At 42.4% G+C, this 25,028-nt stretch overlaps 1 protein-coding gene across 1 annotated transcript in view; it reads left to right on the top strand.

Annotated features, from left to right (window-relative positions):
• Nucleotides 1–7,904: 7,904 nt before the first annotated feature.
• LOC102459043 (FERM domain-containing protein 3) overlaps nt 7,905–25,028 on the top strand; it is a 202,675-nt gene continuing 185,551 nt past the window's right edge. Inside the window, exon 1 of the mRNA XM_075931758.1 lies at nt 7,905–8,404. Within this exon, the coding sequence (XP_075787873.1) occupies nt 8,255–8,404 (150 nt within the window). The 5' untranslated portion in view covers nt 7,905–8,254. The remainder of the gene's footprint in view (nt 8,405–25,028) is intronic.

Raw genomic sequence — 25,028 nt, 5'->3', positions numbered from 1 at the left:
GTTTCAGGGCCTGTTGCCACAGTGGTGTTTCAACTTTATTCTAGCAAAGTTGATGGGTAGCTCCTTTGAGCTACTAGTGTCTTGTTCTCTGTAACACCTGTCAATGACCGTGTCTTTCATGGTTTCCAGTTACCTTAGCCAGAAAAATAGGTGAGCTGTGAGCTTTAATATCAGCCTCCCTGTAATTTTTTTTTAAGGACAGTTTTCCTTTGACCTCACACAAGAAGTCTAAAGTGGCTGAATTTCACATTAATCAAATAAAATTTATTTACCAATGTTCTTTTCAAAGCCTCTGTGATGGATAGGAGTGCTGGCCAGCACCTGGTCACTAAAGGGTTGAACTCAGGTAGTTAGCAAGGGTGTTGGCAGGGGGCCAGCAGAACCAATGGGGATACAGTGCTGAAATTTGATTTGGATATAGATACCTGGTCTGCTCTCCCTTTGTGTGAATTCTAAGTTAAGGGCTGGAGGGAGCAGATGCAGTACTCAGAATTACCATGCCTATAAGAAATATAGGACATGGGAGTGAACTGGGCCTCAAAGTACCGATCAGCACGGATTGGGAGTAGAAGGCAAAGGTGTATTTAGTCACAATCAGGGTATATTTCTTTGTTTTGGTTGTTTGGTTAAACATCTCTGTGTGAATTTATGCCTTCCCTCCCCCATTCACTATCTAAGAGCGTGCCCAGAGATGTTTTTAATTTGTTTTATTCAGTTGCTCTTTAACACCTAGCAACCAAGTAAGCTTTATCAAGTACAGCAAACTTCCGATAATCTGGCACCTTTAGGACCCAGAGGGTGCCAGATTATCAAATATGCCGGACTATCAGAAGGGGGGACTATGAGGGGTCTGGGGTGGGGTGGGGGGATACCACCCCAGACCCATCATAGCTCCCCCTTCCGATAGTCCGGCTCTGCCCCAGGTGTCCCCGATTCAGCCGCTGCTGGTAGAGCCACCCCTCGGTGCTGCAAGACCAACCCGGCAGCACCCCAGCTGCTCTTGGGGACGCCTGGGGCAGAGCAGCTGGAGTGCTGCCGGGTTGGTCCCGCAGCCCCGAGGGGCAGCGCTACGGGACCAACCCGGCAGTACCCCAACTGCTCTGCCCCCAGCTTCCCCGATTCAGCTGCTGGTCAGTTTCAGCAGCAGCTGAATCGGGGAAGCTGGGCGCAGAGCAGCTCCAATTGTCTGGCTGCCCGGAGCACTTCCGGGTTCCCGATGGTGCCGGACCATCAGGAGTGTCGGAGCATTGGATGCCGGACCAATGGAGTTTTACTGTATATCTTTTTGTTTTGTTAATAAAATCTCCTTTTTTAAGGCAATGATTTGATTCTTATGTCCTCGAAAGAAACAGGAGGTCTGTCAGGGTGTATGTATGCATGCCTAAGAATAAGAGGTCAGCTGCCAGAGACTGCAGTTTGTTTTCTCTTTGTTTTCAAGCTCTCTTGTGGTAAAGGAGCTTGGGGGTACCCCTCTGGAAGAAGTCCAACTGCTTTCTTCCTGGGTTCAAGAACAAAGGGATTTTCTTTTGTTTCACTTTGTGGTGGCAGCTACCCCCCCCCCCCCAAAAGGGTCCATGAATCTGTGACTCTGGGGCTTTTTTGTAAGCAGAGGCTATGGAGGCAAGGTATTTATGGTCTCTTGTGGGCGCCCATCATCTGCACTCAGACTACCAGAGTGAGGAATAGCCCTGACAGCCTCATTTGAATAAAAAGGGAAGAAAAGCTCCATATTCTAGATATTAGTAGAGATTTGGCTTTTTACCTGGAATAGGCTAGTCTTCAAGTTTTCATTTAATCTCTTTATTGTAGTTTCAGACAGAATAAAGGCCAACTCAGCATCCACTCTGAGGACTCTTCCTGAATTTCTGCCTGTTTTCATTTATGCTGATTGTCTTATATTGCAACTCACAGGCAATTTCTGCATGTACTCAGTCTGCAAAGTGGTAAGGCAGCCACTTGGTCATTACTACATATATTCGTATCTCAGCGAATCTAGAGACAATGCTAGATTTGGATGGATTATTCTACAATCCCTATTCAAGTAGTAGACCCTGAGTCCATCTACATTCCACTAGCTTGTGAGGCACCTATGTGAAATGAACATATGCAATCGCTCATACCTACCTTTTGGTAACTTGTTCTTTAAGATTTTGCATATATGTCTAGTCTGTGACCAACCCCCCTTCCAGAAAGACCCCAATAGGAAGAAATGGGGGTGGAAATCAGAAGTAGAATGGCCCTTGATTCCTGCATGCAGAGATCAGGGATGTTAAATTTACATTAATTGGCTAATCGAATAGTCGATGCAATTTGAATCGACTATTCAATTAGTCGATAAGGGTGCCTCAGTCTTTGAAGTGGGCTGTTGTTACATTTCAAAGATGAAAGCGCTGCAGGAAGCATGAAAGCTCCTGCTGGCCCCGTGCTCCCCACAGTGTTTAGTCCCCAACTGACCCTGGGCTCCACGCAGCACTGCCGCTTTGAAGCATCCTCTTCTCTTCCCCTGCCTTGCTGCCTCTTTCTGATAGAGGCAGCAAGGGTGGGAGGGGAGAGCTACTAATCGACTAGTGTGTCGACTATCTGATAAAGCATTTGCTTAGCAGATAGTCAACTGGTTGTTCACACAATCATGTGCCGAAAGTGTCCATCTACTATGTACATTGGACAAACGTCTCAGACACTTCGCCAAAGGATCAATGCCCACAAAACAAATATCAGACAGGATCACAAAGAAAAACCAGTTTCTTGCCATTTCAACCAGAAAGGACATTGTCTCAATGACTTGATTACCTGCATCCTGCTTCAAAGACCTTTTAAGACTTCACTTCAAAGAGAATCCTCTGAACTGTCATTCATGCTTAAATTTGACACTTTACACTCAAATTTGAATAAAGGTGCTAATTATCTTACCCTTTACAAAGATAGCTTCCCCAATTATCACCTCTAATATCATTAGCTCACAGACATTTACCTCCCCCCTCCTCCATCCCCCTTCTGTTCTGAAATTTGATTTGTCCTTTTTATATGTGTTCTTTTTTTTTAATTGTATCCTTTGGTATATATGGTTGTGACAATTTTCTTCCACTATTTGATCTGAGGAAGTGGGTCTGGCCCATGAAAGCTCATCACCTATTAAACCATCTTGTTAATCTTTAAAGTGCTACATAGTCCTGTTTTTTGTTTCAGCTGCATCAGACTAACAGGGCTACATTTCTACCACTATCCCTAGCAGTCACTTGAGTCACTAGAGGGTGCTCATGCTACTCCAATGGGGGGCAGCTGAGGGAAAAATCTGAGAACTCTGTGCCAGGAGTGCACATATGTATAGTGGAAGGGACGTTTACAATGTAAGTAACCATTTTATCTGAAATACCTTAGTAAGTAAATGCATAAAGGAAGAGCAGACGGTTTTCAACAAGGATCTCTACTCATTAATCAGGCTTATTTTCCCAGGATCTTACCCTGCAGCTGTTCCATGTGTAAAACTCCTGTTAGTGGGTGTAATTCTACAGTCCTTACAAAGATAAACTCTGTGAATTTTTGGAGACAAAGGGCCTGATTCTCAGATCAGCCCCCAGAGCATTTGGTGAACCAGGGATGGGAGCTCCAATGGTTTCTTTTATACCCTCTCTGACTCTGGGACTGGTTCTGACTCTGGGAATGGCATAGTAATCAGCATCATTAAAGTAGCCCCAGGGTTTTCCTTGGTCATGCCAACAATGGGGGGGCCCAGCAAGCAGTGTAGGAGCCTTTGTGGCATCTCTAACCACTGGAAGATTTCCCTATGCACAGGGGAAACCCTACCCCACAGCCCTGCTGGGCCTGCTAAGCTGAGGGCAGCCTTGTACCAGTAGACCAAATGTAAAGTTGCTTGAATAGATGTGAGATTCAGATTTTATTTTACCGTATCCAATTCTTCTTAGTGTAGTATATTCCTCCAGGGCACATTGTATGCATAAATCCAAACAAAAACTGAAACATGAGCTATGAGCCACCTGTCTTAGGTTTTTCTTTTCCTGCCCATTAGTCACAAAACAGGAATGGTAATATTACATAAAGCATCATCTCAGTCTGACTTTGAAGTTTGAGAACTGAAAATAAGTTATATAACTGAATCTCACTAATGGTAAAAAGAGCACAAATCAGAGGATACTCCAAAGCGATCTATAGCTAACTTGACTAGCATATATGCGTGTGTATAAGGTTATATTATTCTATTTATACAGATGAATAAAATCAATTCTAAATATAAAAGTCACTTCATTTTAAATATATCCATAACAGTAAAGGAAGATACTGTACTGTGCAAACACACAACTATTTGATGAGGTATTGAGAGAGTGAAGATACATCCAGAATATTAGCTTTTCCGGACACTAAAAACATGTTCTAAGCTTTATGGACCAAATTCTGCTATATTGCATCAATGTAAATCCAGAGTAACTGTAAGGATGCTAACATAGTTATCCAGATTTACGTCAATGTAACTAATAACAGAATCTGTCCAAAGTGGTTAACACAAATCAAAATTAGGGCGTCCCCACTATAGGTCATCCAAGTATACATCCGTTCTGCACTAAAGTCATTGACGCTTGTAGGAACTGATGCATTATAAGTCCTCCCATTCTTGCAAAAAAAAAAAAAAAACCCCCAAAAACCCTAAAACAATATTTTGTGCAAATGGAAGTCAGCTATGGGAAAAAATTCCCTGCTTTAAGTTGTTCCGCTATAAGTGGAAGTTTTTTGGAACATATTTAGGACTTACAGTGAGGACCACCTATATCAGCCAAGGAAAATTCCTCCATGTGTCTGACCAAAGTAAATGCATTTGTATAAGAATAATCGTAAGTGATTTGCACCAGTACTTGTGCAACATAAAAATCATTATCAGAGCTCCTGATAATGTAACATAATTTCCTAGAACTCACTGTGCTGGGATAAAAAGACAATACTGCTTTTAACAGAGCAAATGAAATATGAGAACAATATCTGAATAGTGACAAAGGGCATGATTTTGATCTTTGCTGAATCAGCAAATTATAAGTGACTCTGAAGTCAGTGGTTTCAGACTCAAGCCTTTCTCTGATCTCTTTTGTGCTCTTGTATCGGGCAAAGAGGCTAGTGAGCATCTAGCTCAGTCTACTTTGGGATTTCCCCTGGTATGGCCAGTGTCATCTGCAGCTGCCAGTATAAGGGCTCCATGGGAATGGGGAGACATGTCTAATACGTGCTGCATTCTGACAACTTGGGGTGGCCCTTTCTGGGTGCCACAGCCAGCTGGGCAATTTAAAGCAACATCTCGGAGGCTCTAAAAATACATCAGGGACTAAAGCAAATCCTAAGCTCAGGAAGCTGCAAACTAATGTGATGCTTCAGCTGCATTCAGCAAATAAAGGGTGCAGCTGAGGGTGAGGCCAATGGGCTTATACTGGTGTAAAACCAATATATGTGAGACCAGCCTCAAAGATTTTAGTTTTTAATTTTAAAAGTCTTTTGCCTCCAACGATAATACAGGTTCTGCAACAGTTATTTAATCTTCTCATCTTTTGTTTTCCTCCTAACAGCCATGCCCTAGAACTTATGCAATGGGGTGTTTCAGCATTACTTAGTATAATAGTTTGTATGTTAATATAGCACCACTAATTTTGAATAAATAAAAAAACCCTCTGCATCTCATGGATTGCAAACAAATCCTGTATCTACTATAATTATCTCCAATTATCATAATAAAGCAATTGGAAAACAGAGAGTATTCATATTTCACTTTACTCTGTATAAGCATGGTGCCTAGAATTGGACACAATACTCCAGCTGAGGCCTCACCAGGCTGAGTAGAGCAGAACAGTTACCTTCCATGTCTGACATACAAATGTATTGTACACTTCTGAATGTTAGCCTTTTTCACAACTACATCATGTGATTTACTTATATTCAATTTGAGATCTACTGTAACACTTAGATCCTTTTAGCAGTACAACCAACTAATGATGAATTCCTCGTGGTGTAGATGTGCGTTTAACTTTTCCTTCCCAAGCGAAGTACTTTGCATGTTGTCTCTACTGAATTTTATTTTTTTAAATTTCAGATCAATTCTCTCATTTAAGTTATTTTTTATTTTAATCCTGTCATCAAAGATCCTTGCAACCCCTCCCAGCTTTGTCATCCACGAATTTTAGAAACATACTCTCCACTCCATTATCCAATCATTAATGAAAATATTGGTTAGAACCTAAGAACTGACCCCTGTAGGGCCCCCACTAGATACACCCTGCCAATTTGGCAATGAAATATTGATAACTACTCTTTTGAGTATGGCCTTCAAACAATATACCTTATAATAATTTAATCTAGATCACACTTCCTTAGTTGATTTATGAGAATGTGTTGTGGGACTGTGTTAAAAGCCTTATTAAGACCTCTATACCAGAGTTTCTCAATATTTTTTTTATAAAGAACCCCCTTTTAAAAAAATTATAAGTACCCCCAGTACCTACAGTTTTCAGACAGAAATATTTTTTTTCTACCATTGCAACACATTTGTTTAAACAACTTAATCATAGCCAGGTAGGTGATGACATTTTTGGGTGTAAAAACTACAAAAATAATAAAACACTGTAAAACTTAAAACAAAAATTTAGTTTTCTCCAAATTTAAGTTGTCTTGCCCAGATTTCAAATTTCAGTTGTACCCCCCGTAATTCTCTCAAGTACCCCTAAGGGTACTAGTACCCCTGGTTGAGAAACACTGCTCTATACCAGTAGTTCTCAACAATGGATATGTACCCGTCGGGGTATGCCACGGCTTTCCAGGGATGCCTCAACTCCTCTTCGTGTTTGATGGTCTTACAACAGGGTATGTAAAAAGCGCTAAAATTCATACAGACTTGCTTATACTGCTCTGTATACTGAAATGGAAGTACAACATAAATATCCCAATTGATTTTATACGGTTAAAATTATAAAGTAATAGTGTAATGATTTTATATTTTTATCTGATTTTGTAAGCAGGTACCTTTAAATAAGGTGAAATTTGGGACATACAAGACTAATCAGACTCCTGGATGGGGTACAAAACCTGGAAAGATAGAGCACTGCTTCTGTCTACCATGCCTGTTTTAGTGCTCATACTACATGTCATGCAGGCTGTGTAGCTCTCTTGCACACTGAGTTGTACCTTACTGTGGAAGTAGCATCCAAGACAACAGCTTCAAATGATCTGATTTTTTATTTTTTTCCTCTCATAGAATCATAGAAAGGTAGGAACCAGCTAATGGGATCAGAACATATTGCGAACAATGGATTAGTTATTTCTGGAGTAACATAGTTCCAAGGTGCACATTCTTAAATAGGATAGTGATATCAAGTTGTAATTATAGCATTGTATATCTTTTCGTCTTCTTACGCCATCTGTATCCACAACCAATGGCTGTTTTTGTTTTTAGCTGGGCCCAACTCCAGTAAACACAAAATTGAGTTATTCAGGTGCAGGAAAGATTCAAGCGAGGCATTAAACTATAAACTCTTTGGGCCAAATAACTTGTTTATTTGTCCTATGCCATACCAAAATAAACAGACCATTTGCACCCTTAAAAAGCACATTCATAATTGTCCTGGCAAAGGTGAAAAAATGCTGCCTTCTCCAAATTTGCAGCAAGTCCCCTCCCCCCTTCTCCTGGGGGTTCTGGGACACCAGGCCTCAACCTGCCCGCCTTCATTTAATCCCACCTGTGCCCCAGCAGAAACTGAGTGCAGCGGAGTGAGAAAAATCAATGGAGAAAATGAGGCAGGCAAGAGAGCAAGAGAGGAAATAGAAGAGAAAATGCGGAAGCGGGGGCGAGAACAGGAGAGGGGCAAGGAGAGGGGCAGAGTGGGAGACGAGAGAAGAGGTGAGCCCGCGAAAGAGGCGGGGAGGAGCGGTGGGGAGGAGCCAGGCCGGGCTGAGAGGCAGCAGGGAGGGGTGGAGGATGCTGAGGCTGGGCTGGAGAGAGGCGAGCAGAGCCTGACGCAGCAGCAGCGGTCCCAGCCCCTGGCGCAGACCGCGGGCTCTTCACACGCCACTTCGGCTTGTGGGGCTGGCCGCGGGGAAGGGCGCGGGTAGCGGCAGCAGCATGGTGTCCGCCCCGCGGCAGGAGCCGCCGCCGCCGCCTCGGGGCTGAGCGGCCACCGAGCTCCGCTCCAGCTGCACTGCGTGGCCCGGGGTGGGCGGCTCCAGGTGCCCGGGCGGCTGGGCTCGCTCCCCACGGGGGCTGTGGTGCATGTTCGCCCCCTGCGAGTGCATGAGGAGAGGCGGCAGGAGGACCATGAAAATGATCCGGTTCCGGAGCTCGAGCATCAGGTCCCTGAGCCAGGAGATGAAATGCACCATCCGGCTGCTGGACGACTCCGAGATCTCCTGCCATATCCAGGTGCCTGCCAGGGTGGGGAAGGGGAGCGGGACTGGGGCGGGGAGCCTGGCTTGGGCCGAAGGTGGGTGAGTCGTGGGAGGGCTTTCCCTGTTCTACAGCACAGGCAGCCCCAAACACACTACTCCAATCCTCTGGCTTCTCCACCATGCTAGGGGACATGTACAGGTCTGCCCCCCTTATATCCTCCCTCTCCTGGTCACCTGTCCCCTCTTTCCTTTTAGTCCGTGTGCACTGAAGCACATAACTGTGCCTTGGCATTTACACCGTGCCTGTGTTGCTCTGTCCAGTTGTATTTAGGGTGACCAGACAGCAAGCGTGAAAAATGGGGGCAGGGAAGGTAATAAGGCACTTGCGTAAGACAAAGCCCCAAACAGCAGGACTGTCCATATAAAATCAAGATATCTGGCCACCTTAGTTCTTTTCCTTTCTCTGTCACACTGTGGTGCGGTCATTACGGGTGTATTGAGAAGTTGTGTGCGGGGAGTGAGTGCATCTAGAGAAACAGGCAGGGGAAAGCAAAGGCCAAATAAAAACTGGCCGGGAGAGAGAGAGAGAGTGATTGGGGAAAAGTGCCAGAAAGAAAATTGTTAGAGAAGTTCTGTGCAAATGAATGAACTTCACTGGAATATCAGAGGGACTGGAACAATTTGCATAGTGGGGGTGCTGAGAGACATTGAACCAAATTGTACACCTCATGTATGATGGAAACGGCTTCAAGCCAGAGGACATGGGAGCACCCACAGCACTCTTAGTTCCAGGATCTAGGAACTGACTGCAACTGAGATGCTGGCAGTAGTAGTAGTTGTGTTGTAACTCCATTGACTTAGCAGGAATGGATGCCAGGGACAAATCTAGTTCATTATGTCCAAATCTCTTTCTCTCTGTGCATAATGTTTGTGTCTCCATGACACACTGGAAGATATTTCTTTCCCTGTAAAACATTGTAATGGAAAAAAGAAACCAAGTATAACAAGGTTTACAGTTGTAACTGCAGTGCTATATCTGTCTAAGAGCAATTAGCTATTGATTATGATGGTAAATTGCATTTCTGTTTTCTGGTAGTAGTGGATTCTGGAATTTTTCCTTTTGTTCCGTCTCCTTTCTCACATTGAAAGATTTTTAGTTTTTTTTTTTTTTTTTTTGTGACAAAATCCATTGTGCTGGATCTGTGCATGCTGGCTGTTGTGTTGTGTGTTGCAGGCTTTTGCAGCAGCAAACCTCACCCTGCTGTTGGACTGAGCTGCTGCCCTGTTGCATAGGAAAGAAGTGCTTTCTGGTGCTCTGATTTGTGTAGATAGTTCAGGCACAGCCAGCCCCTTTCAGCTACAAAGAGGCTACTTACTGTTAGGTTCTACACCATTTATTAATGTCAAAGAGTTAGGCAGTGTCTGTGGGGTGCCCTTTCTACCTATCTTTTTATTTTTCCTCTCTAGACTAGAGGAAAAGCACTGTCTACGTGAATTAGCAAATACAGCGCCCTCTAGCAGTCCTGCTGCTTCTCCTGCTGTATACTATGAATGAAATATGTTCAGATTGTGTTTAACAATCTGCAAGAGCAGTTAGGCTTTGGACTGACACTCTACTGTTTTTTTTAAAATTCCACTCAGGCCTGGCAAAGTGACCAGTAACCATGTGAGAATTTGTAAATGCTCACCCATTTATTTTGAAGTGCCTGGAATCTGGGTCTCTTCAATATTCTCATAAAGTAATCTCGATTTCCTATTATATGAGTGTTTATAAGAGAAGCTTCATGTGTTGTTGCATCTATCGGATAAAAAATATTATTTATATATTGCAAAGGTGGAAAACATTCCTAGTACCTGAAGTTTCCTGTTATAAATGAAGCTCCAGTTCATCAGCAGGCATTAATGAAGTGTTTGACCTTTTCCACCTTGTGATGGATGGACCTCATTACCAATGTTAGTAAAATGTTATTTTGAAAGCAGTATCCAAAAGTGTTTGTGCTTCATCAATACTGAGCACTGAGAGAGTTCATAGCATTCAAAGTGAACTGTGTCTGAAGAAATGAGTTGAACTTCTTGATATTTGCCCACGAATAGGGATAGAAAATAGTTCTTCATGTGAGAATTTTTAATTTGACTTAACACAGTTGAATAGTTACAATCATGATGATTTTATTGTACTCGCCTTTCCTTACTTTTATCAGACTTGGGGGGGAAAAAAAAAAGACCCGCTTGACGCAACCACACAATGTAAAGAAGCCTGTGAAACTTCTAATGGAACAGAGATAGAAATGTAGCCGTGTTAGTCTGGGGTAGCTGAAGCAAAATGCAGGACAATGTAGCACTTTAAAGACTAACAAGATGGTTTATTAGATGATGAGATTTCGTGGGCCAGACCCACTTCCTCAGATCAAAACCACTTCCTCAGGTTTTGATCTGAGGAAGTGGGTCTGGCCCATGAAAGCTCATCATCTAATAAAACATCTTGTTAGTCTTTAAAGTGCTACATTGTCCTGCATTTTGCTAATGGAACAGAGTTTGTGTTGTTGAAGCATGATTATATTTTTGATACAGGTTTGGCAGTAAGGGAAAAATTCCTAATTAACATAACCAGAACTCAGATGTGTTGTGGATGTGAGGAATGCAGATAATTCTGTGAGCATTTGAGGCCAAATGCTTCCCTGTGTAATCTTACTGACTTCCCTAAAGTTATAGTAGGGACTAATTTGGCCCTTCCTTTCCTCTGCAAAGCCATTGATCACCACAGGCCTGATTTCCAGACATACTGAGCACCACAACTTGAATTGTAGTCATTGGGATTTGTGAGCGCACAACACTTCTGAAAATATGGATCCATGAATTTTGCAACTTTTTTTGCTTGAGCCAAATTCTATTCCGATTTACTTCCTGGGCAGCTAAATTCACGGGATCATAATGGAATTGTTCAGGATATAAATCAGTGTAGACCTTTTTGTCTTGGTCTTGTACAATGCCTAGAAGTAGCAGGGAATTACTGCGATCATGTACATGCACTGAATACCGTATATAATTTTTTGGCAACTTTCACTGCTGAGCAGTTTGGCTTAGGGATGTTAGATATTGTGTAAAATTGAGTGGTCATGTAACCGCATGAAATCCTAGTGGTTACACAACTATTCGATAGTCCTCGGGGGCTGGGCTAGCAGCCAGTGTGCTCTAGCCCCACGTTCGGGGAGCGCCCTGCTGCCTCTATCAGAGGCAGCCGCACACAGTGAAAGGCGGGAGCTGGTCTCCAAGGGGAGCCAGTTTAAAAACCAGCTCCCTGGGCAGACTGTCTGCCTGTTGCCCTGTGCTGCTGCCTTGATACAGAGGGAGCAGCATGAGGTGGAAGCAACTCCTGTCTGCCCGGGTCTGAGCTCCCCATGGACAGAGGCTGGTCTGCAGCAGCAGCCTCTATCTCCGGGGTATCCAAGCTCGGACCCCCTCCCCGGGTAGGTGCTGCTGCTGCGGACTAGCCTCTGTCTGCAGCAGGCCCAGGTTTGCCATGGATAGAGACTGTTCTGTAGGTTGTGGAGCAGCCCCTGTCTGCAGGGGAGCTCGGACCTCCCACAGAAGGAGCTGCTTCCACGGACCAGCCTCTGTCCTTGGTGAGCCCAGGCTGACATGGACAGAGTCTGCTTTGTGGAAGCCTCCCTCACTTCCCTTCTCCCTTGCTGCTGCTGATAGAAGCAGCAGTGCTTGGGGGTGAGAGGGGCAGGCAGTACCGTGGAGCTGGTGCTGCAGGAACCGGCATTTAAGCCAGCTTCCCCCAGCCCTGGCTCCTGCCTGCCCCCTCCCTTTGCCACCTCTGTAGGAGGCAGTGGAGGGTGGGGCAGGTGGGTCCACTCCTGGGGAGCCTGCTTGAAAACTGGCTTCTTACCCCGGTCACCTTCTGTGCTGCTGTCTCTCTATCAGAGGCAGCAGCACAGGGGGAGGGGAGGAGGTATGGGCGCAGGCGGATCTGGAGCTCATGGGTAGCCTGCTTAAAGCCAGCTCTCACAGCCACCAGCTCCTGCTGTCCCTCCACCCTCCGCTTTGCTGCCTCTGTAACAGAGGCAGCAAGGTTTGGGGAGTGCATGTAGTCAAGAAGATTAACTGATAAGACCAGGCTCATCGGTTAATCGTGTAGTCAACTACATGTTGACATCCCTACTTTGCCTGGACTTTTCTGCTAATGTACATGTTTCACAATCCGAAACAATCTTCCATTCTTTCCCATCTGCCAAAAGCTCAAACTCCTCCTGCTTAGCTGGTGAAGCTTCCACCTTCCTCCCAATAACATATATAGTGCAGTTACACTTTGTCAATGCAAAAATGTTTAGGTTATCAAAAACTGAATATGCAGGTACAATGTAAAATTTGGATTATAGTTACTGTACTGATTGTATTTTAATATTTAAATTTTAAATTATCTCTTGTTAATATTTTAAATTAATCTGCCTCACAATTTCCAATTTGTCAAAAATTCAGGGACTTGACCATGGATCGTACAGGGCCTTGCTTGAAACACATTTCCTTTGGTAGGCCTTTCTGGTGGTGTTATTGAACATATTGAAATGAAAATCACATTCTTTCATTCAAATGAACCAAATCCAAGCCTCACCACAAGCGGTGTCTGCCTTCAGCCTCTATATCATCTGTGTAGACTTAATTGACTGGATAAAATTCTTCAGGGACCTACGTGATATTCTAAGTTCATCTTTGCATGCAAAATGAACAGAAAATAGGTATAGAAAGCAAAGAAAGCTGACTTGTTTGGACAGGGCATTCAGCAGATATGCAGAGTGAGTGCAATGTGACTTGCTTGCAGTGGGCCAAAAGATGTTTGTAACAAGAGAATGGTGTGTAATTTGCCAAAAACAGGGCTTGTGAAAAGGAAAATCCAATTCAACCTACAAGTCAGTGGTGCTCATGCACATAAGCAGGAGCATTCACACACACACGCTTTAAACTTTCCTTGCACCCTACTAGACATCCTCACAATTTCATACACCTTCCCAGAATCATAAAAGAAATGTTTGTTTGGACAAAAAAGGTTGAATGTTAGTTATGTTATCCAAATGCTGCATACTGATAAGGGAGATGGCTGCCCATGTTATGTGCTGTGAGGATAATCACAGTACTGCCAGAGTTGTGACAGATGGAAAACCCTGGATAGTGATGTTTTGATCATTTAACAGTAGACCCTAACTCAAAAGTCTGACACTGCCAAATCATATTTGAATATATACGCTAGACCACAGCTATGTTACAGATGTGGAGTTTTTAGAGCTCACAATAGGCATTTCAACATAAAACTAATTTGCATATCTGAAGCTTCATTGCAGAATTTGTCCCAACAAAAGATGCAGCTAGAGTTGTGCATTCTTCAGCTAAACCACATATAAAAAGAACACCCAGGATTAACCAGTTGAAAAAGTATGGTTTGATTTTCTTTGTGTAAATGTAATGAGATTCAAGGAAAAATAAGACCAACATTTCATTTTAGCATTAATGTTCTTTTAAGTGGCTTATTGGTCACTTCAGGCTGATTAGTGCCTAGTGCTGGAAATGATTTTTTCTTCGTGAAATATCAAATTATGGGGTGGGTTGGGGAGATCATATAAATCCTGCATTTGCAGATTCTGGCCAACTGGTTACTGAGTTATAGAACTGTTGTGTAGGTCATCAAGTAGCTCAGGGCTAGGTTTGTAACTCAAAGGTCAAAACGCTGCCTTTAGCTGTGAAACTTCATGACTGCAAATTAAAGTGATAAGTGACATAGGAAATGGTTAGGGATTGAGGCTTAACTAATTCTTACAATGAAATTTGTTTCCCACTTTTTTTATTTATAGGTTAAGCCTTTCTGGGAACTAAAATTTGGCAGTATTAGAGTGGCACTAGGATAAAACTGTAGTTGCATAGCTAAAAGGTAGACCTCATGGAAAATAACCTAAAGGTACCGTGGTCACTGTCTGTTTCCATTTGCAAGACAGTTGACCTGCCTGACTGAGCACGATACTAAAGTGATTTCGGTAAAGGTTTAAAGGAGGCTAATGGCAGAAATAGGGTTTAAAAACCAGAGAAGAGTTGTGAAAAGCAAACAGGAATTCTGTTCTTGGTTTTGCCAATATTATGTTAAAATATCAAAGTATCCTGGTTAAACTTTGCCAACATAACTTTAATACCTTAATCATGAGTAGTTGATAGGATGCTTTTCAATATATATTGTTATGGTTGTTTATATTGTAGTAGTGCCCAAAAGTCTCACTGTGCTAGATGTTGTACAAACTAACAGGCAGAAGTCATTGACTTCAATGGGACTAACTAACTCACATGCTTAAAATTAGGTGTAGATTTATGTATACCTTGTTGAATTGGAGCCTTAATTATTCCAGTATACCTTTAATCTTGGTACACCTGCTAACTCTAGTATCTGATCTTTCTTGAGTAGAGGGCATTGTTTATGATGGACTATCAAATTGTATAGGGTGGCAGGTTTTTTGTGTGAGCAAATGTCTATCATGAACCATTATGAAACCATTAAATCAATTTCAATGGAATGACCTAGGGCAGAATTTTAACCCTTAACATCAGAAAGGCTGGTAAATGTAACATGTTTTTTAATTTAAATTACACTGCAATCTGAAAGCCGTAAACAGTTTATGGTACTTCAGCCTCCAGCTACACTGACTCTGAGGGTGTGTCTAGGCTACAGGGTTTTCTGAAAAAAAGTAGCCTTTTTTTTTTTTTAAAACTTCACCTGCATCTAGACTGCAGCCGTGTTCTTTCAAAAGTAAATCGAAAGAATGTGGAAGCTTTTTCGATTGCGGTAAACCTAATTTTACAAGGAATAATGCCTTTTTTCAAAAGTACTCTTTTGAAAAAAGGCACTATTGAATGCAAACTGCATTTTCGAAAGAGCATCTGGACTCTCTCTTGAAAAAGGGGCTAGCTTTTTCGAAAAATCTTCTTGTAGTCTAGATGCTCTCTTTCGATAGAGGCTTATAGTCTAGACCAGGCATGTCCAAAGTCCGGCCCGCGGGCCAAATGCGGCCCGTGGTCGGATTTAATACGGCCCCCCGCTTCTCCCGGCTCCCCGGTGCTTTTTTTAACCGGCGCGCTCAGCGCGCCGCTTCGGGTCGCCGCCGCCGCTGCGGTCCCAAACCCTGCCCCTGCACTCCGCTTTGGGGCTGAGAGTGCAGGGACAGCCCCCGCTTCCTCCCCCTCTCCTGGCTCCCCGGCGCTCCTCTGACTGGCGCCGCTTCCGGCCGTGCCGCCGCCGTCCATGGTGGCCGCTGCGGTCCTAAAGTCCACCATGTAGGGCACGTCCGCAGCCCCGCTCCCCCGCTTGGCTACGGGTTCGCCCTGCCCCCGGGCAGCCGTCAGGCCAGCGTGCCCTGCGCTCTCCGCCCGCCTCTGACCCTGCAAGCCCTCTACCTTGGGGCTGAGAGTGCAGGGACGGACTCCGCAGCTGCTGAGATCAGGGACGGACTCCGCAGCTGCTGAGATCAGGGACTGCCTTTGAACCAGACCTAGCCTATGTGCTGCAGTCCAGATCTCAGTTTCACCCTTCACATTAGTGTAGGCAAGTTTTTTTTTTCAATTGAGATGAATACATTGTAAAATCTCAGTTAATGTCAGTTGGTCTAAATCAGTTATAAATATATTTGGACACAACGGCTACGTCTACACTGGCCCCTTTTCCGGAAGGGGCATGTAAATTTCACCTTTCGTAGTAGGGAAATCCGCGGGGGATATTTAAAGTAGGAATAAGAGCCTCCGGAAAAGGGCGCTTTTTCCGGAGGATCGGGGCCAGTGTAGACGCTCTTTTCCGGCTTTTTTAAAAGCCGGAAAAAAGCAGCGGACATTTTTATTTAAATGCCGCGGGGGATATTTAAATCCCCCGCGGATTTCCCTACTACGATAGGTGAAATTTACATGCCCCTTCCGGAAAAGGGGCCAGTGTAGACGAGCCCAACATGTATAGTTGGTGTTATGTCGTTTGCCGTTTGCAATAAACTTTGCATAAAATAGTTAATTTGCATTTAATTTTAATGGTTCAAAGAATGTCAGGCAAAATGGTCGGCCCTCACGCATGTTCACTTCATCAAATCTGGCCCTCTTTGAAAAAAGTTTGGACACCCCTGGTCTAGACGTACCCTGAGAGAGCCTGTAAAGTTGGTGTGAAAGAGCTCCCCACCTCTAAATGGTAGTTTATTATTGAGACATTGAAGTTCACTGGCAGTTTCATTCTTTCTTTGTGACTAGTAAAAACATTTAATGACCTGGGTCAAATTACTTGATCTTATGCTTCAGTCAGCAGACCTGTAAAAGTCCAATAACGGGAATCTCTCTCAACAAAAGAGAGCAGCTGAATTGAGATTTCCTGGGCAGAATTATTTTTATATAAAAAAACTTTTATTTCTCTCTCTCTCTCTCTCTCTCTCTCTCTCTCTCTGCTTATAGTTTCATTACATTACCATAGCTTAATTTCTTGGTGAGTCCAGCTGTCAAATTAAGGGAGGAGGGAAAAGATTATGGGGGGGGGGGAACCTCTCTTGAGTTGAAAAAGGAAAATAAACTTTCTTCTGCTTTTGGTTATGATCTGCTGATATGTATTACAACTCTTAGTTCATGACTAAAGAAAGAATGAGGAAGACCAAGTCTCTGAGTGTTTGTTCCAATCTGTTGTGAATCCTCTATCAATTTTACATGGATCTTTATATAAAAACTTCCTATAGCCCTTTGAAGAAAATATTTCTGACCTATTTTAGATTGTGATACTGATAATTTATTTATAAATAGCGTTTCTTTTATCTTTTCTCTTGAGCTCACATTTCACTGCTGTCATTTAAGGAATTGATTCACATGTTGGTGTTTTATTCTTTGCTTTAATGTGACACGAACAGTCTCCTATATTTTTTTTCCACTGATAATTGTGGACCTGCCTTTTTGAATAAACTTAATATATTCTGTCCTTGCATCTCACAGAAATATACCAATTTACCAAAAAATTTTTGTAATCAAAAGGCTCTCTTTAAAATTCCCATCCCTCAGTGAAGCGTGAAGAACAATAGAGTATGTTGAAGCAAGCTTTTGCAATGAAGGACCAATGTCTATTGGGAGATGAACCCCACTGTGAAGACATGTGAGATGTTGACAACTTGAAAAATAAATGGGAAGGCGAGGCCAACAATGGAAATGAGAGAGCAAAGAAGCCAGGGATGAAGATGATGAAATGAACCTTAGCTGTGGAAAGGGAAAGGTTAAGGGATTATGTAGACAGCAGGCAAGAGATTTAGTGAATTTATATTTATCCTGTAAGTGATGTCAGAGTTATAACCAGCAAATGCCTTGAGCTGCTTGAATGTGCTATAACAATTCAGCTATTAGGAAATGGAGCTAGAAGATGTAGGTAGGGGATGCAAATTAGGTTGAGTTTAATGTTACATTTAAAAATGTGATACTATGGCCTGTATTTTCAACTACATGTGTGGGTTGGTTGCTGTGTAATTAGTAGTAGCGCACCTGACAAGAGTGGCATGTCAAAAGCCCCATTGATCAGTTTGAGACTCTGCCTGTATTAGGGATGTAAAATGCCATTTACGCAGTTAACCAGTTAAACATTATGTTTAACCAGTTAACTGCTTAAATGCCCCCGCCCATGGTGCCAGGTGATGCTTGCCAGTTAACTGATGACATCCCTAGCCTGTAGGTATTGAACTAGGTTTCTGTTGTCCTTTCAAACAGTTGCACAGGCCTATAATGGTGTATTCTTGTATATGAAACTCTTGTACATGTATGGTTTGCTCTTTTAAGAACTGAATCCCATTATAAAAAAACAAAGACAGCATCTGTGATTAGCAGGGATGTGAATGGTGAACTGATAAGCCTCACCCTCATCCCCACCCACCCCCATTTAATTGGTTAAACAAAGTTTAACTGTTTAATTAAATGGGATTTTATATCTCTAGATATTAGCTAGGAGTACATAAACTAAAAACCTATATTAGCAGTTTCTCATTGTTAAAAATCTTGAATCTATCTTCATGAGTTTTGAAGATCTTTATTAATATCACTAAATTGTATTGCTTATTCAATACCAGTCTCTCTGAGGTGAAATTTAGAAGTAAAAGTACCTGCATGACTCAAGTGATTTTTTTTTCTCATGATGTTATGCTCATATAATAACCTCTTAGATCTTTTTCCCCTGATTTGCTGGTCACATTGAAATCAACTTATGTACTAATTTTTAAAAATTATCTTTGTTATGAATAATGTGAAGCCGAAAAGAGATAAAAATGCACTTCTCAATACACAAAATTAGCCAGCTAATAATTACTAGTTTGAGAGGAAGTTGGGAGAAGCTGATACTAATTTAAAATAATTATACATATGATATACTAATGTTTTTATTTCTACCCAACCTACATTTGTTGCTTATCTTACAAGAACATAAACTTTTCGAGATGCAGACTTGGTCATCCTATATATTTGGACAAAGCCTAGGAAGATACTATTATAATATGAATATTATTTAAAAAAAAAACCTCAAAGCCTGTGGAGAACCCCCCCCCCCAAAATATATAAGATACAGTCCAGTATAAATGAAATTTCCACAGATAATGGGTGTGATCCTGTAGGATGCTTAGTGCTTCCTGTGAGGTGTAGAAGCAGCTTCCATTCCTAATGACTTAATGGAGTCTGTTGTCTTGCAAGAGAACTAAATGTACTTTGTACCTCACAAGATTGGTGTTTTTTGACATTTTGAGATGCTCGTTTGTTTAGAGATGATTAGCCACTTGATGTAACGGCGGCTACGTCTATACTTCAGGCTTCTTGCGCAAGAAGCTTTTTGCGGAAGAGATCTTCCGCAAAAACGTCTTGCGCAAGAACGAGTCCACGCTACAAAAGCACATCACAAAAGCGGTGCGCTTTTGCACAAGGGAGGTTCAGACTGCATGGACATGCTCTCGAAAGAAAGCTCTGATTGCTATTCATAGAATAGCCACCAGAGCACCAGTGCTTTTTTGATTTGCTCTTTTTGCGCATAAAACCCCGTTGCCCATCCATACACACCTTTTTGCGCAAGAACTCTTGCATAAATAGGAGTTACTCCTCGTAGAAAGAGGAATACCTACACCGCAAAAAACCCTCTGTTCTTTTGATTTACTGTAAATTTACTTGTGTAAAAATGCGCTTGAGGTGTGGCTGCTCTGCGGGTTTTGTGCAAAAGCAGCCATTTTTGTGCAAAAACCCTGTAGTGTAGATGTAGCCTGAGAAATCATTTAACAGAAATGATGTGCTCACGGTTAGGGCCAAAACAAATCAGCATTGTGAGAACATTCTATTTAGGATTTTTTGTTTCATTTATCTGAAGCTAAACTTGATATTGCTCTGAAACAACGTTTCCATAATTGAGTTGGCCTCAAGAAAATTACCTTTCAAAAAAACAAACAAAAAAGATGTGTCCTTCCTGAGAAGAGGAAATAAGATCTCTGAATTTTCTCCCTATAGATTTGGATTGTCACCATATGACAGTCTGTGCATAGCTGACAGTCTGTGCATAGCCATTCAGGCCAGATAATAAGCAAAGTTGATATCTGATATAAGATGATCCCTGCTGATATAGAAATATACTTACATGTTGGTAGCACTGCTATCTCTTGAGTGCTCAGGTTTATCAAATTAAACATAATGTAGATACGTTTTATTGCCTTATCTTTCCTTCTAAGCCCTTTCGTCTCTTGGTGTAGATGATTATTGCCATCCTTGGTTCCTATGTTCATAACCTCAAGGTCTTCTGGGATGCCTTTCTCACTTTTTTCCTGTCACATTGAAGCTGTCATCAAATGAACCCTGCTGCCCGTTTCTCTACCACATAGTGAAAATAAATCACTTCCTACGAGTACCCTAAGCTAACACTGTATATCTGTTCTTGAGTTAGATTTTAGTATTTATGACATCAGCTATTTCTTTCTGGCTTCCTCATTTTCCCTTGCTTCTCCAGTTCATCCAGAATGGAGCCAATAAAGTCATTTTCATTGCCCACATCTCAGGCCACATTCTGCTCTATTCTAACCCCATGCCTATTAAATCAAGTTTAATAATCTGTCCTTTCTTTCAAGTCTTTACATTAGCTATCTCTCCTACATTCCTACCTTTTTTTGTACCCAGTCTTGTTCCATTTAGTTTGCCCATGCAAGTCTTTCTGTTCCCTTAGTTTCCTTTTTTTGGTGGGGGTTTATACTTTATTTTCATTTTCTGTAAACATCAACTGATAACAATCTTAGTGGTTGTATGTATTGTTAAACAGCTGTTGCAGTCAAACTCCAGAGGTAGCTGTATTTCAGTAGTGGATGAAATGGTCCTTGCAAATATGTATAGTCATTACTGACCCTATAGGATATCGTGCATTTTACTTAAGCAACATTGAGAAATGAAAGGCACTAAAAGTAAGAAGTATTATTTTATTGTTATAAGGGAATCCATATTTTGGTAAAATTTACTTTAGAGGACAAGGAAAGTAACTGAAAATTTGAAGCAGCACACTTTTTAAACTCTGTCTTGGAAACTGTGCAATATGACCATAAGACAAAAAATGAGTAATTTCTATAAAAGAGATAATGATCATTTCCTTTAAAAATATATATCTTCTTTTCTCCTTGTGCTTGTCTGTGCATAGATTTCAGTGCTGAAAATCTGTTGGTGTTCCTCTACAAGAGACTTAAACTCTTGCAGAAAGGGTAGTAAAATAAATTAATTCTAGCACTGTGCAGTTTATTCAAAATAATCTTCTTAACCAGTAAGAAATTAATCCTTTTACATAATACAGCTGTCAACATAATAGAAATACTGTGTGTGTATGTTATATTGGAGTCTCTTAACCTATCAAAATGTAAGATTAGGAGCAGCATGGTCTCATGTTTAAAGCCCTGCACGAGCAATCTGTGTTTTGACTCCTGTTGTCCACTGTGCACTGACTTGCTATGTGGCTTGGGGCAAATTGCTTAATCTCACTTCATCTTAGTTTCTCTTTCTGTAAATAGGGGCAAATAAATTTCCACAATTGATGAAAATTCTTTGAGAGCTTAGAATTGAAAGTGTTACATGCACACCAAGTATTAATTATCTTTTTACGTCTTCAGATTTCCTACACTATGCAAGAGTAGGGCTTGAGGCACTGGGGCTTGAACATCGTTCGCTGAACTATTACATTCTGACCTCAGTCTTTAATGACTAGTGAAGTTGAATTACTGGGGTGCTTAGTAGTCTGCACTATTGGTAATAAGAAATTCTGTCTTTTTTGCTTGTAAACAAAGTATATTTGATGTGGAAGTTGCATTGCAGGGATAAATCTGGAACCCCTAATATCTTTTAGTGTTGTGTATGTGATGATGGAACTGGCAGAAGGGAATGTTTTCACTTTTGCTTTTTGAAGCACACCTTTAAGTACAGGAACATGTGTCAAGTGACTGCTGTTTTGAGCTTCACTGAAGATGAAGAATGCTAAAATGACTCAATGTATCTTTTTGTTTCAGAGACTTATAATTATTGTGTATTAATTTCCTTAATTAAAACTAGAAGCAACCTAGTTGGAGAAGTTCATGTTTGGCTCTCTGTACATTTCAAAGCATAGCACCCAACAATGCCATTTTCCCACAGCTAGACTACGTCTACGCTACAGGCTTCTTTCGGAAGAAGCTTTTTTTGGAAGAGATCTTCTGAAAAAATTTCTTCTGAAAGAGAGCATCCATACTGCAAAAGTGCATCGAAAAAGCGATCTGCTTTTTGGAAGAGAGCATCCAGACCGAATGGATACTCTCTCGCATGTAAGTTGTGATTGCTATGGAGGGAATGGCCACCAGGGCACCTGTGCTTTTTCCTCCTCTTCTGAAAGAACTCCCTCTTCCCCGTCCCCACACACCTTTTTGTGAAAGCTCTTTCGCAAAAAGGCTTCTTCCTCATAGAATGAGGATTACCAGCTCCTTTTCTTTGACAAATTTGGTACCTAGTTTTACTATCTGTATGCATGTTTGTTTGCGTGGGACTTCCATACACCTGTCTGTGTGGGGGGAGGGGAGGGGAGAGAAATACAAAAACAACAAAAAGCAGCCAACCAACTTAACACCTCCTCTCACATCTCCACTAAGGATGTAAAGAGGCAGGTAATTGGGTAATCGGGTAGTCGATACAATTTTTATCGACTACATGATTAGTCGATAAGGGAACGTGTTCAGAAGGAGTGATTTCCCACTGCGGCTTTGCAGTTTAAACTACAGAGTCTCAGCATCAGTAGTGCCTGGAGCTGGGACCCGTTGTAGACAGGGGATGCTGTGAATCAGCCTCTATTCGCAGTCAGCCTGGGCCGCTATGGACAGGGGCTGCTGGACCCAGCTGCTCTGGACAGGGGCTGCTGCCAGAGTGGCCTCCCCTATCTGCTCTTAACAGATGGGTGGTGGGGAGGGCAAGTGACACTGTGGAGATGGTGCTGGGGGAAACTGGCTTTTTTAAGCCTGCTCTCCCTAGCACTGGCTCTTGCTCTCCCCCTCCCCCATTGCTGCATCTGATATAGAGGCAGCAAGGGGGAGGGAAATGCGAGTAGTTGAATAATCAACTACTATTTTACATCCCTAATCTCTACAACAACACAGTAAGATTGTAAAACAAAAATGAGCAGGAGAAACTAAAGGTGAAATGTGGTAATGTTTGAAATGTAGTAACGTTGGAACCACTCTAGTCCGGCAACATCTGTGATCTGGCATGATTTTAGTTAGCTGGAGGTCCACTTTTCACCTGTGTGGCCAAGTTTCCTGCACTCTCATAAAGTTTGTTTACAGTCACCAGTCCTCACTTTCAATGTTCTGTTTTGGTTATTTAGCTCTAATTTACTCCTAAATGTCTTCTAAGAGTCCAATAAGCAGTGGAAATGTTGGTAATGCTACTATATTCTATTGACCTCTTGTAGTCTGGCAAATTCCCTGGTGTGGCACTGAGTAGGTCCTGATGGTGCTGGACTAGAGAGGTTCAACCTGTACTTCCAATTTAGTCAGGGTGTGTGTGTGTGTGTGTGTGTGTGTGTGTGTGTGTTTAAATAATTGAAAGTTTCAAACTGATGGCAACTCGTTATGAAAACTAGTACATATGATATAAACTGGGTTTAGAGAATGTTTATATGTATAAAGAGGCAATCCTAATAGAGACTCATGTCATACATGTGAGGTATTCCAAAATTAAAGAAGTGTAAAATGATGAAAGCTGTATGTGCATAACAATACTGTTATCCTTATCAATGGAAAATTTAAGAATGTGGGTAATAGTGTAAACCATTGCTGCTGGTTTGAACTAGTGGAATTACAGACTTCTTCGTTGGAAATCCTTATATCCATAGGGTGTTTATAAAATACAGGCCTACATTTACACATAGACCTGGTTATTCAAATGGAAAAGGATGTACAGACCCCAGTGATATTATGGAGCCATGCTTACTTGAGTGGGATCAGTTTATAGTAGGAGTGGGGAACCTGACTAAGTCCTGGGGGTCGGATGTGGCCCCCTGCTTGCCCAGATATGTCCTCCAAAGCTCAGGGATCCTCCCCTTTGAGTGCATGCTGGTGGAGTCCATGCTGGTGTTCCAGCCACCTCACTGCCCCACCACAGAGCTGGAGTATGCAAAATTTACTAGCTTGGGTCCCCCTGGCCTCTGGTGTGCAAGGGGGATGTGGGGAGTTTCTTTCTCCTCAGTCAGGGGCCATGTCAGTGAGGGTTTGTTTCCCCCCCCCCCCCATGGATCAGTGGCTCCCATCCCAAAATAGGTTCCCCACCCCTGGTTTACAGGAACACAACTGTAGAGTTTTTCTTTGACACCATGTGTCTTGCTTTAGCAAAACACGTGTTATCTATCCTTCACTTGTTACTAGGGATGTTAATTTCAGTTAATTGAATAGTTGAGTAACCTCATGAATTCTTATCGGTTAATCGGCTATTCTGTTGTCCTCAGGGACGGGCCCAACAGCCAGTCGTTCCAGCCTTACTCCTGAGGAGCTTCTGCCACTTTGTGCTGCTGCCTCTGTATCAGAGGCAGTAGCATGGGGTGGCAGGTGGGACCTGGTCCACTAGGGGAGCTAGTTTAAAAACCAGCTCCCCTCAGGGACTGGCTGCCTGTTTCCCTGTGCTCCTACCTCTGATAAAGAGACAGCAACCCCTTTCTAATGTGGGTGGGTGGGGGGCAGGGAGTCTCAGTTCTCTGACCCAGTGTGAGCTGGAACTGGGCTGAGCTGCCTGCCCGCCCAGGTCCTAATACACTTTAAATGCAGGGCTGCAGCGAGAGTAGGTCCTGGACCCAACGTGAGCCAAGACTGAGCAGGGCTGCTGGCCAGCCTACTAAAAAAGTTACTTGTGGGGGGCGATGGAATGCACATAGGCTATAGCATTAACCCATAAGCTTTTGCTTGTTGATTAATCGACTACACTATTACATCCCTACTTGTTACCTTAGTTTGCTGAAAATCCAAATCACAAGCAGGGCACTTGCAGTGTTTCTCATGAGATCAGTTCTATACCCTGTCCACCTGTAACTGAAGATGCTTAGTTTACCTCACAGTAGAACTGAAATACCTTGTACCCATATGTTTTTAGAGAGACCATGAGATAACTAATGT

This window comes from Pelodiscus sinensis, chromosome 6 (assembly GCF_049634645.1).
Source record: "Pelodiscus sinensis isolate JC-2024 chromosome 6, ASM4963464v1, whole genome shotgun sequence".
NCBI lineage: Eukaryota > Metazoa > Chordata > Testudines > Trionychidae > Pelodiscus > Pelodiscus sinensis.
This window is presented reverse-complemented; position numbering and strand designations above follow the sequence as displayed.